Source organism: Coregonus clupeaformis, chromosome 27 (assembly GCF_020615455.1).
Source record: "Coregonus clupeaformis isolate EN_2021a chromosome 27, ASM2061545v1, whole genome shotgun sequence".
NCBI classification, from domain to species: domain Eukaryota; kingdom Metazoa; phylum Chordata; class Actinopteri; order Salmoniformes; family Salmonidae; genus Coregonus; species Coregonus clupeaformis.
Window position 1 is genome coordinate 24,446,358 of NC_059218.1, and position 18,113 is coordinate 24,464,470.

General features: G+C 45.6%; 1 protein-coding gene across 4 annotated transcripts in view; it reads left to right on the forward strand.

Moving 5' to 3' along the window:
• The window catches only part of LOC121542209 (mediator of RNA polymerase II transcription subunit 13-like), a 126,074-nt gene extending 108,351 nt beyond the window's left edge, over nt 1-17,723 (forward strand). For all 4 annotated transcript variants that reach the window (XM_045208087.1, XM_045208088.1, XM_045208089.1 and 1 more), the window contains exons 17-31: nt 168-1,096; nt 1,674-1,853; nt 2,356-2,591; nt 2,772-2,997; nt 3,962-4,292; nt 6,720-6,981; nt 7,258-7,446; nt 10,022-10,245; nt 10,729-10,871; nt 11,162-11,320; nt 11,928-12,092; nt 12,542-12,693; nt 14,827-14,991; nt 15,141-15,268; nt 15,542-17,723. In XM_045208087.1, coding sequence (XP_045064022.1) covers nt 168-1,096; nt 1,674-1,853; nt 2,356-2,591; nt 2,772-2,997; nt 3,962-4,292; nt 6,720-6,981; nt 7,258-7,446; nt 10,022-10,245; nt 10,729-10,871; nt 11,162-11,320; nt 11,928-12,092; nt 12,542-12,693; nt 14,827-14,991; nt 15,141-15,268; nt 15,542-15,674 — 3,622 coding nt within the window. In that variant the 3' untranslated portion in view covers nt 15,675-17,723. The remainder of the gene's footprint in view (nt 1-167; nt 1,097-1,673; nt 1,854-2,355; nt 2,592-2,771; nt 2,998-3,961; nt 4,293-6,719; nt 6,982-7,257; nt 7,447-10,021; nt 10,246-10,728; nt 10,872-11,161; nt 11,321-11,927; nt 12,093-12,541; nt 12,694-14,826; nt 14,992-15,140; nt 15,269-15,541) is intronic.
• Nucleotides 17,724-18,113: the final 390 nt, after the last annotated feature.

Genomic DNA, 18,113 nt, shown 5'->3' on the forward strand with positions numbered 1-18,113 from the left:
GTACTGTACCAGGGCTGGTTCTATTAAAATATTCATTAAACGTTACCATGCTGAATTTACAGCTATCAATAAACTGTTATGGAGGAGTTTTTATGTACAGTATAATTTGAAGGTTTGGGGATTTTGGTCTGTCTGATTACCAATTCCTTTGTGTGTGTGTCCTCCAGCAACGTCCCCAGTGTTGGGGACCAGGAGTATGCCCAGATGAGTGCCAGCGCCCTGTCCATGGGCACCACCGGTGGCATCCTCCCCTCGCCCTCCCCTGCCACCCCCCGCTTCTCTGTCCACACCCCTCGTACCCCCCGCACCCCCAGGGGCATAGGCACGGCCAGCGGGCAGGGCTCGGTGAAGCAGGAGGGCACCGGGACAGAGCTGAGCTCCCCTGCCTCCACGCCCTCCACCAGCCTGCCTATGAGCTCCGTAGCTGAGCCCCATACGTCCGGCCCCCCAATACCCGAGGCCCACAGCCTGTACGCCGCCCTGCTCCTCTCTGACTCGGTCCTCAACGTCTTCAAAGACCGCAACTTCGACAGCTGCTGCATCTGCGCCTGCAACATGAATGTGAAGGGCGCCGACGTGGGTGTGTACATCCCCGACTCCACGCTCGAGGACCAGTACCGCTGCATGTGCGGCTTCAGCGCCATCGTCAACCGTCGGCTGGCCCACGGCACAGGCCTCTTCCTGGAGGACGAGCTGGACATCTTTGGTAGGGGCTCGGAGGTGGGCCAGGCGGCCGAGAGGAGACTGGCGCTGTGCCGCAGAGACCCACCCATGGGAGACCCCCGGGCCAAGCGCCCCCAGGACTCCTCCCCTGCCCCTTCCTCTGTCATGGTGCTCCTCCAGCAGCAGTGCTCCCAGCCCATCTCCTCCCTGGCCTCCATGCACCTCCCTCCTTCCTGCTCCTGCAACGGCCGCCAGGGAGCCCTGCTCCAGAGCTGGATGTCTGACAAGCAGTGGGTGGATGGCAGTGATACGTGTGTGGAGTGTTACAACGCGCTGGTACAGGGGCAGCAGTATGTGGATAACCCCGCCGGAGGGAAAGTAGATCCGGCTGTTGTGAGGAGCAGCGCTCTACACTCCTGGCCTCACACCAATAGTAAGGAGGAGTGATCTGGCTGGGATAATAAAAGGATGCCAAAGGATGATACACTTTTAGAAAAAATGTGCTACCTAGAACCTTAAATGGTTCTTTCAGCTGTCCCCATAAGAGAACCGTTTGAAGAACCCTTTTTGGTTCCAGGTAGAACCCTTTTTGGTTCCATGTAGAACCACAGAGGGTTCTACATGGAACCCAAAAGGGTTCTACCTGAAACCAAAAAGGGTTACCCTATGGGGACAGCCGAAGAACCCTTTTGGAACCCTTTTTTCTAAGAGTGTAGTAGTAGGAGGATGACAGTGGTGATGTCTATCTGTGGTGAACTGATTACAGAAAATTATAGAGACAAATGGCTTTTTTTATTATAATGGAAAAACAAACAAGATCAATCCATTCACTCAAAGTTCAAATCCATGTTTCTCTTTGTTAGTTTCGGACTGTTGTGTGATGTGACGTTCAATGTGTATGACGTATATTTATGTAATGTATGCATTTGTGTGCGTGTGTGTTCTTGTGTGTGTATGTGTGTGTGTTCTCGTGTGTGTGTGTGTGTGTGTGTCTCCTTGTCTCTCCCCAGTGCTGGACATCAGTATGCTGGCATCCCAGGACGTGGTGCGTATGCTGCTGTCCCTGCAGCCCTACCTCCAGGACGCCATCCAGAAGAAACGGATGGGCCGGACCTGGGAGAACATCCAGCACGTACAGGGACCGCTCACATGGCAACAGTTCCACAAGATGGCTGGACGAGGCTCCTACGGTAAGCCACCAGGGACACTGTTCATTTGATGTCTCTAGTGATTTGCTTTGTAGTGTATTTTAGCAGCCACATTAACTGTGGATGACTTTGCGCCTGACTTTCGTCTGGATTTCAGCATGTGATGTGAGATGCGAATTTAAGATTAGGAGTTTAGGAGTATGCCTGACAGAGTAGGCCCTACATTATATTATCAATATTGTCAGTACAAAGATATTTGATTTGGTTTGCACTGTATTTTAGCAGCCATGTGAACTGGATAAGAGCGTCTGCTAAATGACTAAAATGTAAATGTAAATGTAAACTGTTGGTGACTGGATCATGCTCTTATGTCAATGTAGTAGTAGGTACTGTATTATATTGAGATTGCCAGTACAAGGATAACATGAGAAATGTAATCGAATAAGACCATTTATCAATTAGACCTCACCTCCTTTAACTAGTCCAGTCAAGCATCCCATAATGCATTACATTGTCTCACATGCATCATCTTTCTTCTGACCAGGGTCTGAGGAGTCGCCAGAGCCTCTGCCTATTCCCACCCTGTTGTTGGGCTATTACGACTACTACGACCGTAACTTCCTGGCGCTGTCGCCCCTGGCGCTGCCCTTCTGGGAGAAGCTGCTGTTGGAACCGTACGGGGGACAGAGAGACGTGGCCTTCCTGGTGCTCTGTCCCAACTCTGACACCCTGCTGGCCGGGGCACAAGTCTTCTTCCAGGAGCTCAGCGCTGTCTACGAGGTAGGTCCTGTCATCTACTGTATCACAACACTCTAGTCCAGTAAATTCTTACTTGTTGTTTCTTTCAGAATATACCATTATTACCAATAGATGTATGAATGTGTGAAGACGTATGAAAACAAGGTGAAATACTGTGTATGTGATCTATAGCCCTTGACCCCTACCTGTGTCCATTTTCAGACATGCCGGTTGGGGAAACACAGACCCCTGGCCAAGGTGTCCAAAGATGGCCTGGTGCGTGTGGGGGCAGTGGACACAGAGACAGAAACAGAGAAGGAGAAAGAGAAGGAGAGGCAGGAGGAGGAGCAGGTAGGCCAGTGGTTCACAGGGCCCTGGGCTGGACCGCAACACATCGACAACCTCAGAAAACTTCAACTCTACGCCCGAGCCTGCAGAAAGCATCTAGGTGAGAAACTGAGCTTTATGAGTGCATTCTATTTTATTCTATTCTATTCTATCATTTATGCTACTTATTAACCCTCCCCTTGTGATGTTTATGTGATGTAGACCTAACTCTCTATAGATACACTATATATACAAAAGTATGTGGACACACAGCCATGCAATCTCCATAGACAAACATTGGCAGTAGAATGGCCTTACTGAAGAGCTCAGTGATTTTCAACGTGGCACCGTCATAGGATGCCACCTTTCCAACAAGTCAGTTCGTCAAATTTCTGCCCTGCTAGAGCTGTCCCGGTCATGCTTCACCATCTGGCAGTCCGACGGACGAATCTGGGTTTGGCAGATGCCAGGAGAATGCTACCTGACCGAATGCATAGTGCCAACTGTAAAGTTTGGTGGAGGAGGAATAATGGTCTGAGGCAGTTTTTCATGGTTCGGGCTAGGCCCCTTAGTTCCAGTGAAGGGAAATCTTAACGCTACAGCATACAATGACATTCTAGACAATTCTGTGCTTCCAACTTTGTGGCAACAGTTTGGGGGAGGCCCTTTCCTGTTTTAGCATGACAATGCCTCCATGCACAAAGCGAGGTCCATACAGAAATGGTTTGTCGAGATTGGTGTGGAAGAACTTGACTGGCCGGCACAGAGACCTGACCTCAACCTAATCGAACACCTTTGGGATGAATTGGAACGCCGACTGCGAGCCAGGCCTAATCGCCCAACATCAGTGCCCGACCTCACTAATGCTCTTGTGGCTGAATGGAAGCAAGTCCCCGCAGCAATGTTCCAATATCTAGTGGGAAGCCTTCCCAGAAGAGTGGAGGCTGTTATAGCAGCAAAGGGGGGACCAACTCCATATTAATGTCCATGACATACTTTTGGTCATATATTGTATAAATTGGTATTACACTAACTACTCAATGCATTTCAACTCTAACTTCTCCTCTATGTTTTCCTCTACCCAGGTCCACAGTTGTCTGCCCTATCTTTGGACAGCAGCCTGTTTATACCCCCCAAGCATCAGCCTCACTTAGCCCCTACGCCCTCTTCAGCCCAGCCTGCCCCCTCCTCCAGCCAGCCCCCCTCTGGCCCCGGGGTCCCTGCTGAGGGAGAGCCAGCGACCCCCCCAGCAGCCCCTAGCTCAGGAAGCACCCGCACCCCCACCCCCACGGCAGCAGCCTCATGCCAACCAGGCCCAGCAGAGATTACCCAAGGAGGGGCCGCTGAGGCCAAGAGTACCCCCAACGCCACACTACCACCACTCCCACCTAGCCAGCCAGCAGAGACCCCTGAGAGGTGAAGATTTATGCTAGGGCATATATGCTTCTACAGTGGGGATAACAAGTATTTGATACACTGCCGATTTTGCAGGTTTTCCTACTTACAAAGCATGTAGAGGTCTGTAATTTTTATCATAGGTACACTTCAACTGTGAGAGACGGAATCTAAAACAAAAATCCAGAAAATCACATTGTATGATTTTTAAGTAATTAATTTGCATTTTATTACATGACATAAGTATTTGATACATCAGAAAAGCAGAACTTAATATTTGGTACAGAAACCTTTGTTTGCAATTACAGAGATCATACGTTTCCTGTAGGTCTTGACCAGGTTTGCACACACTGCAGCAGGGATTTTGGCCCACTCCTCCATACAGACCTTCTCCAGATCCTTCAGGTTTCGGGGCTGTCGCTGGGCAATACGGACTTTCAGCTCCCTCCAAAGATTTTCTATTGGGTTCAGGTCTGGAGACTGGCTGGGCCACTCCAGGACCTTGAGATGCTTCTTACGGAGCCACTCCTTAGTTGCCCTGGCTGTGTGTTTCGGGTCGTTGTCATGCTGGAAGACCCAGCCACGACCCATCTTCAATGCTCTTACTAAGGGAAGGAGGTTGTTGGCCAAGATCTCGCGATACATGGCCCCATCCATCCTCCCCTCAATACGGTGCAGTCATCCTGTCCCCTTTGCAGAAAAGCATCCCCAAAGAATGATGTTTCCACCTCCATGCTTCACGGTTGGAATGGTGTTCTTGGGGTTGTACTCATCCTTCTTCTTCCTCCAAACACGGCGAGTGGAGTTTAGACCAAAAAGCTATATTTTTATCTCATCAGACCACATGACCTTCTCCCATTCCTCCTCTGGATCATCCAGATGGTCATTGGCAAACTTCAGACGGGCCTGGACATGCGCTGGCTTGAGCAGCGGGACCTTGCGTGCGCTGCAGGATTTTAATCCATGACGGCGTAGTGTGTTACTAATGGTTTTCTTTGAGACTGTGGTCCCAGCTCTCTTCAGGTCATTGACCAGGTCCTGCCGTGTAGTTCTGGGCTCATCCCTCACCTTCCTCATGATCATTGATGCCCCACGAGGTGAGATCTTGCATGGAGCCCCAGACCGAGGGTGATTGACCGTCATCTTGAACTTCTTCCATTTTCTAATAATTGCGCCAACAGTTGTTGCCTTCTCACCAAGCTGCTTGCCTATTGTCCTGTAGCCCATCCCAGCCTTGTGCAGGTCTACAATTTTATCCCTGATGTCCTTACACAGCTCTCTGGTCTTGGCCATTGTGGAGAGGTTGGAGTCTGTTTGATTGAGTGCGTGGACAGGTGTCTTTTATACAGGTAATGAGTTCAAACAGGTGCAGTTAATACAGGTAATGAGTGGAGAACAGGAGGGCTTCTTAAAGAAAAACTAACAGGTCTGTGAGAGCCGGAATTCTTACTGGTTGGTAGGTGATCAAATACTTATGTCATGCAATAAAATCCAAATTAATGAATGTGATTTTCTGGATTTTTGTTTTAGATTCCGTCTCTCACAGTTGAAGTGTACCTATGATAAAAATTACAGACCTCTACATGCTTTGTAAGTAGGAAAACCTGCAAAATCGGCAGTGTATCAAATACTTGTTCTCCCCACTGTATATTGCTATTGATACAAAGATTGTGGGGGCTGTTTTGTTAGACTTCAGTGCGGCTTTTGACATTATCGATCATAGTCTGCTGCTGGAAAAATATATGTGTTATGGTTTTACACCCCCTGCTATAATGTGGATAAAGAGTTACTTGTATAACAGAACACAGAGGGTGTTCTTTAATGGATGCCTCTCAAACTGAATCCAGGTAGAATCAGGAATTCCCCAGGGCAGCTGTCTAGGCCCCTTGCTTTTTTCAAGCAATCACTGCTTGTTTTTGTAAGAGGTGTAGACAAGCTGAATGTACCGAGCTGTCTGTTTAAACTACTATCACACAGCTCGGAAACCCATGCATAGCCCACAAGACATGCCACCAGAGGTCTCTTCATAGTCCCCAAGTCCAGAACAGACTATGGGAGGCGCACAGTACTACATAGAGCCATGACTACATGGAACTATATTCCACATCAGGTAACTGATGTAAGCAGTAGAATCAGATTTTAAAAAACGGTAAAAATACACTTTATGGAACAACGGGGATTGTGAAGAGACACACACAAGGGTATAGACACATGCATACGCACACATTGTGATATTGTTGTATGGTGGTATTAAACATTTTGTATTGTAGATAGGTAGTGGTGTAATAATGTCATATGATGTAGTGTTTAATATTTTGTTTTATATGTAATGTAAGTGCTTTAATATGTTTGGGGATCCCTAATGAATACAAATGACTATGTTATTATTCAGTATTCTATGTTATCATGATATTGGGATATTAATCATGTCTCCGCCCCCTTTACCAGTTTGGCGGAACGGGAGCGAATCGGCATCCCCACGCTGGCGGATTCGGCCGATAGCCACGCCCACCCCCCGGCCATCGTGATCTATGTGGTGGACCCCTTCCTGTGCTCAGGTGGAGCGAGGGATGGCGGAGGAGGAGGTGGAGAGGAGGAGGAGGGAGAGGAGGTGGAGGGGGGCAGTGTGTGGTTACTAGGGCTGCTGCGTTGCTACACAGAGATGCTACAGACATTGCCGGAGAGCATAAGACCAGCTCTGGTCTTACAGGTAGGATCAAATACTTAATTGTACTCTCTATAGCTTCTGTATGGTTGAATATTAATGATTATATAGATGAGAGACTGTGGGTAGCACCCTAATCCCTATATAGTGCACTCCTCTTGACCAGGGCCCTCTGGTCAAATGGCGTGTACTCTATACGGAAAAGGGTGCCAAAACAGACATTGTCTGACGTGTCCTATCACGGCCAACAGTAATGAATATCTCCCCAGATCAATCTGCTCTCATACCAGAGTGTTCATTCATTCCCTATGTGTTGTCCAGGTGGTGCCATGTCAGTACCTGCTCCAGCCAGCCAGTGGTGAGAGCCCTCTGTACCTGCAGCACCTGCGCTCCCTGGCCTTCTCAACCTACTCCCAGTGCAGACGCCTCCTACCCACACAGACACACATCAAGTCTCTGACCGGTTTCGGCCCCGCCTCCACCCTAGAATCTGTGCTCAAGAGCCCAGAGGTAAGGCTTGGACAAACACACATTTATTGACATGTACACCCATTCAAACTCAGACCCAGGCTTCAAACACACTCACTCAGACACATAAGTGCCTACCCATTTATCTACACATCTCTCATCTATTTTTAACCCTATCGCTCCCGAGACCCCAGCAAAAATAGGCTTTTCATTTATCTGACCTTCATTTATCTGCATGTCCAGCCCTTATACAGTGGGGAAAAAAAGTATTTAGTCAGCCACCAATTGTGCAAGTTCTCCCACTTAAAAAGATGAGAGAGGCCTGTAATTTTCATCATAGGTACACGTCAACTATGACAGACAAAATGAGATTTTTTTCCTCCAGAAAATCACATTGTAGGATTTTTAATGAATTTATTTGCAAATTATGGTGGAAAATAAGTATTTGGTCAATAACAAAAGTTTCTCAATACTTTGTTATATACCCTTTGTTGGCAATGACACAGGTCAAACGTTTTCTGTAAGTCTTCACAAGGTTTTCACACACTGTTGCTGGTATTTTGGCCCATTCCTCCATGCAGATCTCCTCTAGAGCAGTGATGTTTTGGGGCTGTCACTGGGCAACACGGACTTTCAACTCCCTCCAAAGATTTTCTATGGGGTTGAGATCTGGAGACTGGCTAGGCCACTCCAGGACCTTGAAATGCTTCTTACGAAGCCACTCCTTCATTGCCCGGGCGGTGTGTTTGGGATCATTGTCATGCTGAAAGACCCAGCCACGTTTCATCTTCAATGCCCTTGCTGATGGAAGGAGGTTTTCACTCAAAATCTCACGATACATGGCCCCATTCATTCTTTCCTTTACACGGATCAGTCGTCCTGGTCCCTTTGCAGAAAAACAGCCCCAAAGCATGATGTTTCCACCCCCATGCGTCACAGTAGGTATGGTGTTCTTTGGATGCAACTCAGCATTCTTTGTCCTCCAAACACGACGAGTTGAGTTTTTACCAAAAAGTTCTATTTTGGTTTCATCTGACCATATGACATTCTCCCAATCCTCTTCTGGATCATCCAAATGCACTCTAGCAAACTTCAGACGGGCCTGGACATGTACTGGCTTAAGCAGGGGGACACGTCTGGCACTGCAGGATTTGAGTCCCTGGCGGCGTAGTGTGTTACTGATGGTAGGCTTTGTTACTTTGGTCCCAGCTCTCTGCAGGTCATTCACTAGGTCCCCCCGTGTGGTTCTGGGATTTTTGCTCACCGTTCTTGTGATCATTTTGACCCCACGGGGTGAGATCTTGCGTGGAGCCCCAGATCGAGGGAGATGATCAGTGGTCTTGTATGTCTTCCATTTCCTAATAATTGCTTCCACAGTTGATTTCTTCAAACCAAGCTGCTTACCTATTGCAGATTCAGTCTTCCCAGCCTGGTGCAGGTCTACAATTTTGTTTCTGGTGTCCTTTGACAGCTCTTTGGTCTTGGCCATAGTGGAGTTTGGAGTGTGACTGTTTGAGGTTGTGGACAGGTGTCTTTTATACTGATAACAAGTTCAAACAGGTGCCATTAATACAGGTAACGAGTGGAGGACAGAGGAGCATCTTAAAGAAGAAGTTACAGGTCTGTGAGAGCCAGAAATCTTGCTTGTTTGTATGTGACCAAATACTTATTTTCCACCATAATTTGCAAATCAATTCATTAAAAATCCTACAATGTGATTTTCTGGAAAAAAAATTCTCAATTTGTCTGTCATAGTTGACGTGTACCTATGATGAACATTACAGGCCTCTCTCATCTTTTTAAGTGGGAGAACTTGCACAATTGGTGGCTGACTAAATACTTTTTTCCCCCACTGTATTTAGCCTCACAGTGAAGTGGTTTATTATTTTATTTCCAGGACAACCAGGGCTACAAGTAGAACACAAAACAATTTGACATAAACACTTGCATTCATGAGTTTTATTGACAAATGTCAATAAAATAATTAAGGTCCGCCAAAGCAAAAACCTGATAAAAATGGATTTATATCAATGCTGTAAGTACATAAATTGTTTGCTCACTGGGAAATGAATATCCAACTAGTCAGTGACAACTGTGTGGAGTTTGTGACAGGAACTACTTGAGCTTATTACAGTATTATAGACACTATGTCCTGGGATTTCCTATGATCGTCTATGTATAAGAACCCCTTACCTTCTAACGACTCTTGTGTAGCTTGTGGACATCATAGAGCAAAAATGTTGCATGTTCATGGGAGTCTCAGCTTTTTTCATAGATAGCTTTTAATAGTTTGTAGCTCAAACCATTCGGACTCTACAGATTTAGTATAAAACACGCGACCCCCCTTCAGGATCCGCCCTTGTTTCACAAACACAACTCTAGCTCAGCCCCCGGTAATCACACAGACTAATGGTTGTTATCAAACACACAATGTTTAGAAGGGGTTAGAAATCCAAAACGCGGTGGTGTTACGGTGGGACTCATTGGGTTAACTTGTAAATAAACGCTTCAACTGTCTGACAATCCCACTCTCTTCCTCTCCCTCTCCCTCTCCCCCTCTCGCTCTCTCTCTCTCTCACTCTCTCACTCTCTCTCACTCCCCCTGTCCCCTCCCCAGCACCCCAGCCCTCTACTGGGCTACTCTCCCCTGTACATCCTGGGTCCTACCCGTGCCAAGCAGCCGGAGCCAGGGGAGGTGTGGGCAGAGATCCCTCCCAGGTACAACGTGCTGTTTGTGGGCTACTGCCTGTCCCACGACCAGCGCTGGATCCTGGTCTCCTGCACCGACCAACAGGGAGAGCTACTGGAGACCTGCATCATCAACATCGACGTGCCCAACAGGTACAGTCAATCAGTCAGTCACTCAGTTACTCAGGGCCTGGGAGAGTGTAGGATACCTATGGAGAGGTGTTATAATATAATATAATATGCCATTTAGCAGATGCTTTTATCCAAAGCGACTTACAGTCATGTGTGCATACATTTTTACGTATGGGTGGTCCCGGGGATCGAACCCACTACCCTGGCGTTACAGGCGCCATGCTCTACCAATTGAGCTACAGAGGACCACAATTGAGGTGTTGATGATAATGTGCTAGTTGTAGCTAATGTCAAACATAGGCTGGGATTTTTTGCATTTTATCCTTCATTATGTCTTCATAGTAGGCTAGGCTATATTATATTGAGTAAAGTAATACACTATTGTAGCATTTCGCAATCTGCAGGAGAATAGCATGCACCTATTTGGTTGTTGTATTAATACAGTTCATGATGCTATATAGACATTACCAAGCGTTCTTCTTGTCTCTCCCTGCTCCTCTTCAGAGCGCGGCGGCCCAAGGTCTCGGCCAGGAAGATGGGGCTGCAGAAGTTATGGGACTGGTGTGTCGGCATCATCCAGATGACCTCGCTGCCATGGAGGATCGTGATTGGTCGGCTGGGCAGACTAGGACACGGGGAACTGAAAGGTGAGTTCGGCATAGTACAGTATAGAATCCCTAAATCTGTCTCATTGTCCTTGCCGTTTGGTGTAGAAATCTCCAAGGTGGATCATGACAACGTTTAAATTAAGCTGAAGCTGGTGATATTGTTACAAGTTTAGCACTGATTTTTCAAATCTCTAGATTTTCAGCCACAGTATTTCAGTTGATCCAGAGGAGATGACAGTGGACTGTAGAACCATTCACTGTATTGACCTAACTCTCCCCCTCTCTCCTCCCCTCTCCCCCCTCTCCCATCCCTCCCTCCCTCCCTCCAGACTGGAGCGTTCTCCTGGGGGAGCACTCCCTCCACTCCATCAGTCGCCAGCTGAAGGAAGCGTGTCGTATGTGCGGCATCTCCTCCGCAGACTCCCCCTCCATCCTCAGCGCCTGCCTGGTTGCCATGGAGCCCCAGGGCTCCATCGTGGTGATGCCAGGTTAGCAACTGCAGCAGCAGCATCAGCACCGCTGGGCCGGCCCATGGATGATGTGTTTAATGTACCTTCCAGATCTAATAATCTAATAGACATAATTAATATATGTTTTAGAAGCTCACTCTAGGAGCCCTGGGGTTGCAGATACACCAGGATGTTATGACCCAAAGGTGAACAGTGTAATAGTATGTTTAACCCCAATGCATAGTACAGTGCAGAGGGATACAATCTTAATAGAGATGGCAGTAGTAATGGGTGGAGGGTAAACTCTGGACGACACCTAGGAATAGACATATTACTGCACTCAGGGTACACATTGAGCTGCCACACATTGAGGGAGCATTTTGAGCTGCCACACTCACTTCACAGCACACAGTAATGCAGACATAGTGGAGATTGCAGTACTTTGAGCCAAGGTTAGGCCAAGTGGATTTTACAGTACAGACACTCTGCACTGTAACACATTGTGCACAGCAATACAAACTTTAGCACACTCAAATGATTTCATTGCCAGCACACAGCAAGCTCTATTGAGGTAAATCACAATACAACCTTACATAACATATTGATAATAAGTTGTTTGTTTGCGTGTGTGTGTGTGTGTGTGCAGATGCGGTTACAATGGGCTCGGTGTTTGGTCGCAGCACTGCCCTCAACCTGCAGACGTCCCAGCTGAACACCCCTCAGGATGCTTCCTGTACCCACATCTTGGTATTCCCCACCTCCGCCACCACCCAGCTGGCCGCCAGCTCCTACCCCACAGAGGACAACGCTGGTAAGGGCTCCACATTAGACCTCCATGTTAGCACCATGTACTCCCTAACTGGGACTGTCATACTGTAGCACAATGCAGAGTGTTTTTAGATGCAAGGTTATTCAATACAACCAAGATGTTAGAGACAATAACATATCTAAAAAATATTTACTTGAGCTGGAAATCGCAAGGTTTAATATCAGTAACTAGCTTTTGTGTACTCAGTGTCTTACAGTTGCTGTTGCTGGATTTAATATTATGTGCAGTTCACACATTTCCCCACCAGAGTGCGCAATTGTCTAAGGATTGTTTGCATGCTCCCTTTGGAACTGTCACTGCTGTAATGGTTTTAGAAGAAGATACAGTGGACTACACTGTGTAGTCTACACCTCTTGTGTATGACATCTGAAGTTACGTGTGTACATCTGTGGCTGACTAGATAACTAACTATCTGCTGTGTTTGTCTCCAGACGACATGTTCGACCTGCCTTTCCCTGACGAGCTGGAGAATGACATAGGACATGACATTCTCAACCTTCACCCCTCCCCCAACACCTCCCCTGTACCCTCCCCTGGCTCCCCCTCTGGCATGGGGGGAAGCTCACACTTCCAGCATAACAGGGTGAGTTTAGGAACCAGGCTGTGACTCGATTCATGTGAATTATGCAGAACTTTTCCTGATACTGTTGGTGGCCATATGTCCTTTAGGACATTGGAATGTTCTAGAATCCTGCTTTAAAATAACAATGAGGGCCCAATTTAATCCGTATCGTGGAAATTCAGCTTTAGAGTGTGATTGAAATTTTAAGGCAATGTTCCCGCTTTAGAAGAGATTGCATTCACGGTAAACGCTGCATACAGTTGAAGTCGGAAGTTTACATACACTTAGGTTGGAGTCATTAAAACTTGTTTTTCAACCACTCCACAAATGTATTGTTAACAAACTATAGTTTTGGCAAGTTGGTTAGGACATCTACTTTGTACATGACACAAGCAATTTTTCCAACAATTGTTTACAGACAGATTATTTCACTTATAATTCACTGTATCACAATTCCAGTGGGTCAGAAGTTTACATACACTAAGTTGACTGTGCCTTTAAACAGCTTGGAAAATTCCAGGAAAATGATGTCATGGCTTTAGAAGATTCTGATAGGCTAATTGACATCATTTGAGTCAATTGGAGGTGTACCTGTGGATGTATTTCAAGGCCTACCTTCAAACTCAGTGCCTCTTTGCTTGACATCATGGGAAAATCAAAAGAAATCAGCCAAGACCTCAGAAAAGAAATTGTAGACCTCCACAAGTCTGGTTCATCCTTGGGAGCAATTTCCAAACGCCTGAAGGTACCACATTCATCTGTACAAACAATAGTACCCAAGTATAAACACCATGGGACCACACAGCCATCATACCGCTCAGGAAGGAGACACGTTCTGTCTCCTAGAGATGAACGTACTTTGGTGCGGAAAATGCTAAATCAATCCCAGAACAACAGCAAAGGACCTTGTGAAGATGCTGGAGGAAACAGGTACAAAAGTATCTATATCCACAGTAAAGAAAAGTCCTATATCGACATAACCTGAAAGGCCGCTCAGCAAGGAAGAAGCCACTGCTCCAAAACCGCCATAAAAAAGCCAGACTACGGTTTGCAACTGCACATGGCGACAAAGATCGTACTTTTTGGAGAAATGTCCTCTGGTCTGATGAAACAAAAATACAACTGTTTGGCCATAATGACAATAGTTATGTTTGGAGGGAAAAGGGGGTGGCTTGCAAGCCGAAGAACACCATCCCAACCGTGAAGCACGGGGGTGGCAGCATCGCGCTGTGGGGGTGCTTTGCTGCAGGAGGGACTTGTGCACTTCACAAAATAGATGGCATCATGAGGAAGGAAAATTATGTGGACATATTGAAGCAACATCTCAAGACATCAGTCAGGAAGTTAAAGCTTGGTCGCAAATGGGTCTTCCAAATGGACAATGAACCCAAGCATACTTCCAAAGTTGTGACAAAATGGCTTAAGGACAACAGTCAAGGTATTGGAGTGACCATCATAAAGCCCTGACCTCAATCCTATAGAAAATGTGTGGGCAGAACTGAAAAAGCGTGTGCGAGCAAGGAGGCCTACAAACCTGACTCAGTTACACCAGCTCTGTCAGGAGGAATGGGCCAAAATCCAACCAACTTATTGTGGGAAGCTTGTGGAAGGCTACCCGAAACGTTTGACCCAAGTTAAACAATTTAAAGGCAATGCTACCAAATACTAATTCAGTGTATGTAAACGTCTGACCCACTGGGAATGTGATGAAACAAATAAAAGCTTATATAAATCATTCTCTCTACTATTATTATGACATTTCACATTCTTAAAATAAAGTGGTGATCCTAACTGACCTAAGACAGGGAATTTTTACTTGGATTAAATGTCAGGAATTGTGAAAAACTGAGTTTAAATGTATTTGGCTAAGGTGTATGTCAACTTCCGACTTCAACTGTATGTCGCCTCAATCGGAAATTACCTTAACATTTCTATCGCGGAATCTGTAACGCTTCAGTGATACAGATTGAATAGTTTATGCCTGTGTTATGGTGTGGCGCTATGGTCCATAACTAAAATCCTATGGTGTACTTCAGTAATGTTCAGTGCACAGGCATCTGTGATAGTCGAAAATAGAGCAGCTGTGTGGTCTGGTCTTTGGCAGCCATGTTGCCCCCAGTATTAATGTTCCTTCTATCCCATGTGCTCCTCCAGAGTCAGGGAGAGAGGCTTCTGTCCAGGGAGAACCCTCCAGAGGAGCTGAAGCAGCAGCCTCTAGCCCTGGGATACTACGTCTCCACTGCCCAGGCCGACAGCCTGCCTCACTGGTTCTGGGCCTCCTGCCCTCAGGCTCAGAACCAGTGTCCACTCTTCCTCAAGGTAAGGGATCCATGTACTCGTTGATTTTGTTTGCGCTCGTGGGGATGGGGGGGGGGTGTATGTCTGTGCGTGCGTGTGCGTTCATTCTTTTGTGTGTGTTTGTACATCTGTGTGTGTTCAGCCACTTACCCTGTGTTTTCCCCCTCCAGGCATCCCTACACCACCACATCTCCATCGCCACAGCCCAATCAGATGAGCCCAACCAGACGAGCTCAGACAAGACGACTAAGAGGACGGCTCACCCTCTGGACTCCAAGACCACCTCTGACGTGCTCAGGTTAGTAGGTCTCTGCTGTATGCCCTTTACCCACTGCCCATCCCATCCTACCTTCTCCTACTGTATAACAACCTAACATCTCCTCTTCTCTCACTCCGATACATAGGTTGTCGTTGTCACTGACTTGTCCTCTGTGGTGAAGTAGTAGCTGTATGCCTGCATCATTTGTAGGCTGTAGAGGACAACACTTCATCTACTATGATGTATGTTCACGTTATGTGTTCTCTACTCTAACCCCAAACCCTGGTCCTCATGTCTTGCGTCCTATTGTAGGTTTGTGTTGGAGCAGTACAACGCCCTCTCGTGGCTGACGTGTAACCCTGCCACCCAGGACCGCCGCTCCTGCCTGCCTGTCCACCTAGCCGTGCTCACACAGATGTACAATGCCGTCCTCAACATGCTTTAGCAATGGGACTTACTAATGGACGGCTGAGGAAACTGACTATTGTACAATCCATGGCCTCTAAGGTCATGTGTGCCTGCCTGCAATGCCTCTGTTTGGACACCAGAGAGCGTTAGAGGTCTGTTTTATTTCTTTCCCTGGATGGACACATAGAACGAGACTTATGTACCCCTTTTACACCTGGTGTTGTCATGCGATCTGTGATCGAATTGTGGCCATATTTCAGTGGATTGATGGCCAAAATGGTGGCAGGAGGACAACAGATGGTCCTTGGTTGGGAAAACAACCAAATGCCTATGTACAGTACAGACTTTTGAACATGAACAGTTTGGTCAGCCGTGAGACCAGCCTAGTGCAATTCTTACCTTTAGAAAACGTTTCTTGTAAGATGTGGTGATGTGCCAACAACCATTGTACTTTGAAAAGGCACATACAGCCTGAGAGAGAAGATGGAGATATCCAACTATGCCCTTTTTATTGTCATAATAGGACATTTCAGTGTTACACTTGTCATTATCAGATCAGCATTGTTGTACAGGAGGACTTTTCACCCTGTTCCTGTGAGACTGAAGATTTTTGAAGCCATGGAGGAAACATGTTAAAGGGTGGACTATGTGACCTACAGTATTGTCCTGCATGAAGACTTGGACCATCTCCCTTACCAGCCATGACAGTGATACCCCGGGAGCTATAAAAGCCTGATGTAGGATGGGAGCCTGGGAGTCACATGCATAAGGATCCTGTATCTGCCCCCCACTGCACAACCAGGGAACCAACTGACCACAGCAAAACAGCAGCTTCCTACCTTCAATTTGACACATTTGTAAAGAACTGTGGTTGTAATGGCTCAAAGTTTAGTAATGGAATTCATACCAACATTCATAAGAGGGTGAAGAACACGACAATTTCCTATGAGGGCAAAGCATTTGATAATGGCTCTTTTACCTTACGTTTGGAAGTTTCAATTGTATTGCTGTAGATATGAACACTGAATACTATTTGACAAATAATGAACAGAGGTTCTTGTTTATAGTGTAAAACTGACATTTGCAAAGAATTTAGACTTATTTTTAATATTTAAAACTACATTTTGAAGACAAAAAAATTATCAAGGCCCTTTCCAAATTTAATATCAATCGCCTTTGGGTCGGAAATGGAAATTGTCCTTTTAAAGGAAATTGTAACAAAAATTGTTAAAATGCCATATTTATATATAGTATATAATGCATATAAATTCAAATATATATATATGTATATATATATATATATGTATATATATATATATGTATATATATATATATATATATTACCTCTCTAAAACAGCCACATATGATGGTGGTGGGGGTTTATACATAACTTTCTTTTTGAAGAGGCAAATACAGTATACATCTTTTATTAAAGACAATGCATTTTAGTTCTATACTTTTAAACTTTTTCAATTATTGAAATATTGACTTTTAGCCTTTTTATTGAATCAGTTTAAGTTAAGGTTCTTAATACTGCAAAGATATATTTATAAAGTGTCTCTCTTCTCCAGCGAAATAAACTTGAAATAGATAATAGACTTCAATGTTATGTATTTGAGAATTACTTGGGTGTTGTATATTTAACTAATATGCTTTACTTCAGTGGTGGTCCCAAATGATGTCAAGCAAACCATCAGAAAAGCCTATTTCTTGAGCTCCTCCACTCAAACAGCCCTGCTATTTGTACAATTCCTAGCATGTTTGTATAAACTTTTCAGCTGTGTTTTTGGAATTTCTCAAAGCTGTACATTTCATGCTGGTTTGATTTACTTTATATTAAGTGATTCCTATAAAGTATTTTTTGGCGCTGGCTTTTTCAAATATAAATATATGCATATGAAGTCTCATTCAAATACAGCCAAGGGTGTAATGCCAATAAATGTACACTAAAGTACAAAAGAGGAAAAGTTTGCAAATTTGTTACATCTGCCATCACTTTGAATATGAGACAGATCGATCTTGGAGAAGAGATCTGTGACTTTTACACTCTTTTTTTAGTAAATTATTAAAACTCTTGACAAATAAATTCCCCTTTGAGTGTGTGTGTTCTTCTAGACGCTATCTTATTTGACACTGGCTTCTTTAATCTTTTGATATCTTTATATGATTTGGGACAGTGTCACCCAGAGCACTCTCATTAAATTTGAGACAGGCAGCGTGATTAGTCCCAGACATTGATTCCATTGCCATGTTGTCACACTGATTATATGTCAAGTGTTGGAATGGTGTGGCTTATCAATGTTCTGCTATCTGCCTTCAAGTAGAAGGGAGGAGAGGGGAGGAGAGGAGAGGGCCTGTTAGCATGTTTCAATGCTTTCCCTCTGTTCTGTCAACACAGGGGCCTGTGAATTGGATCAACACCTCGGACCTCTCTCACATCTACATTGTAATCATTTAGCAGACGCTCTTAACCAGA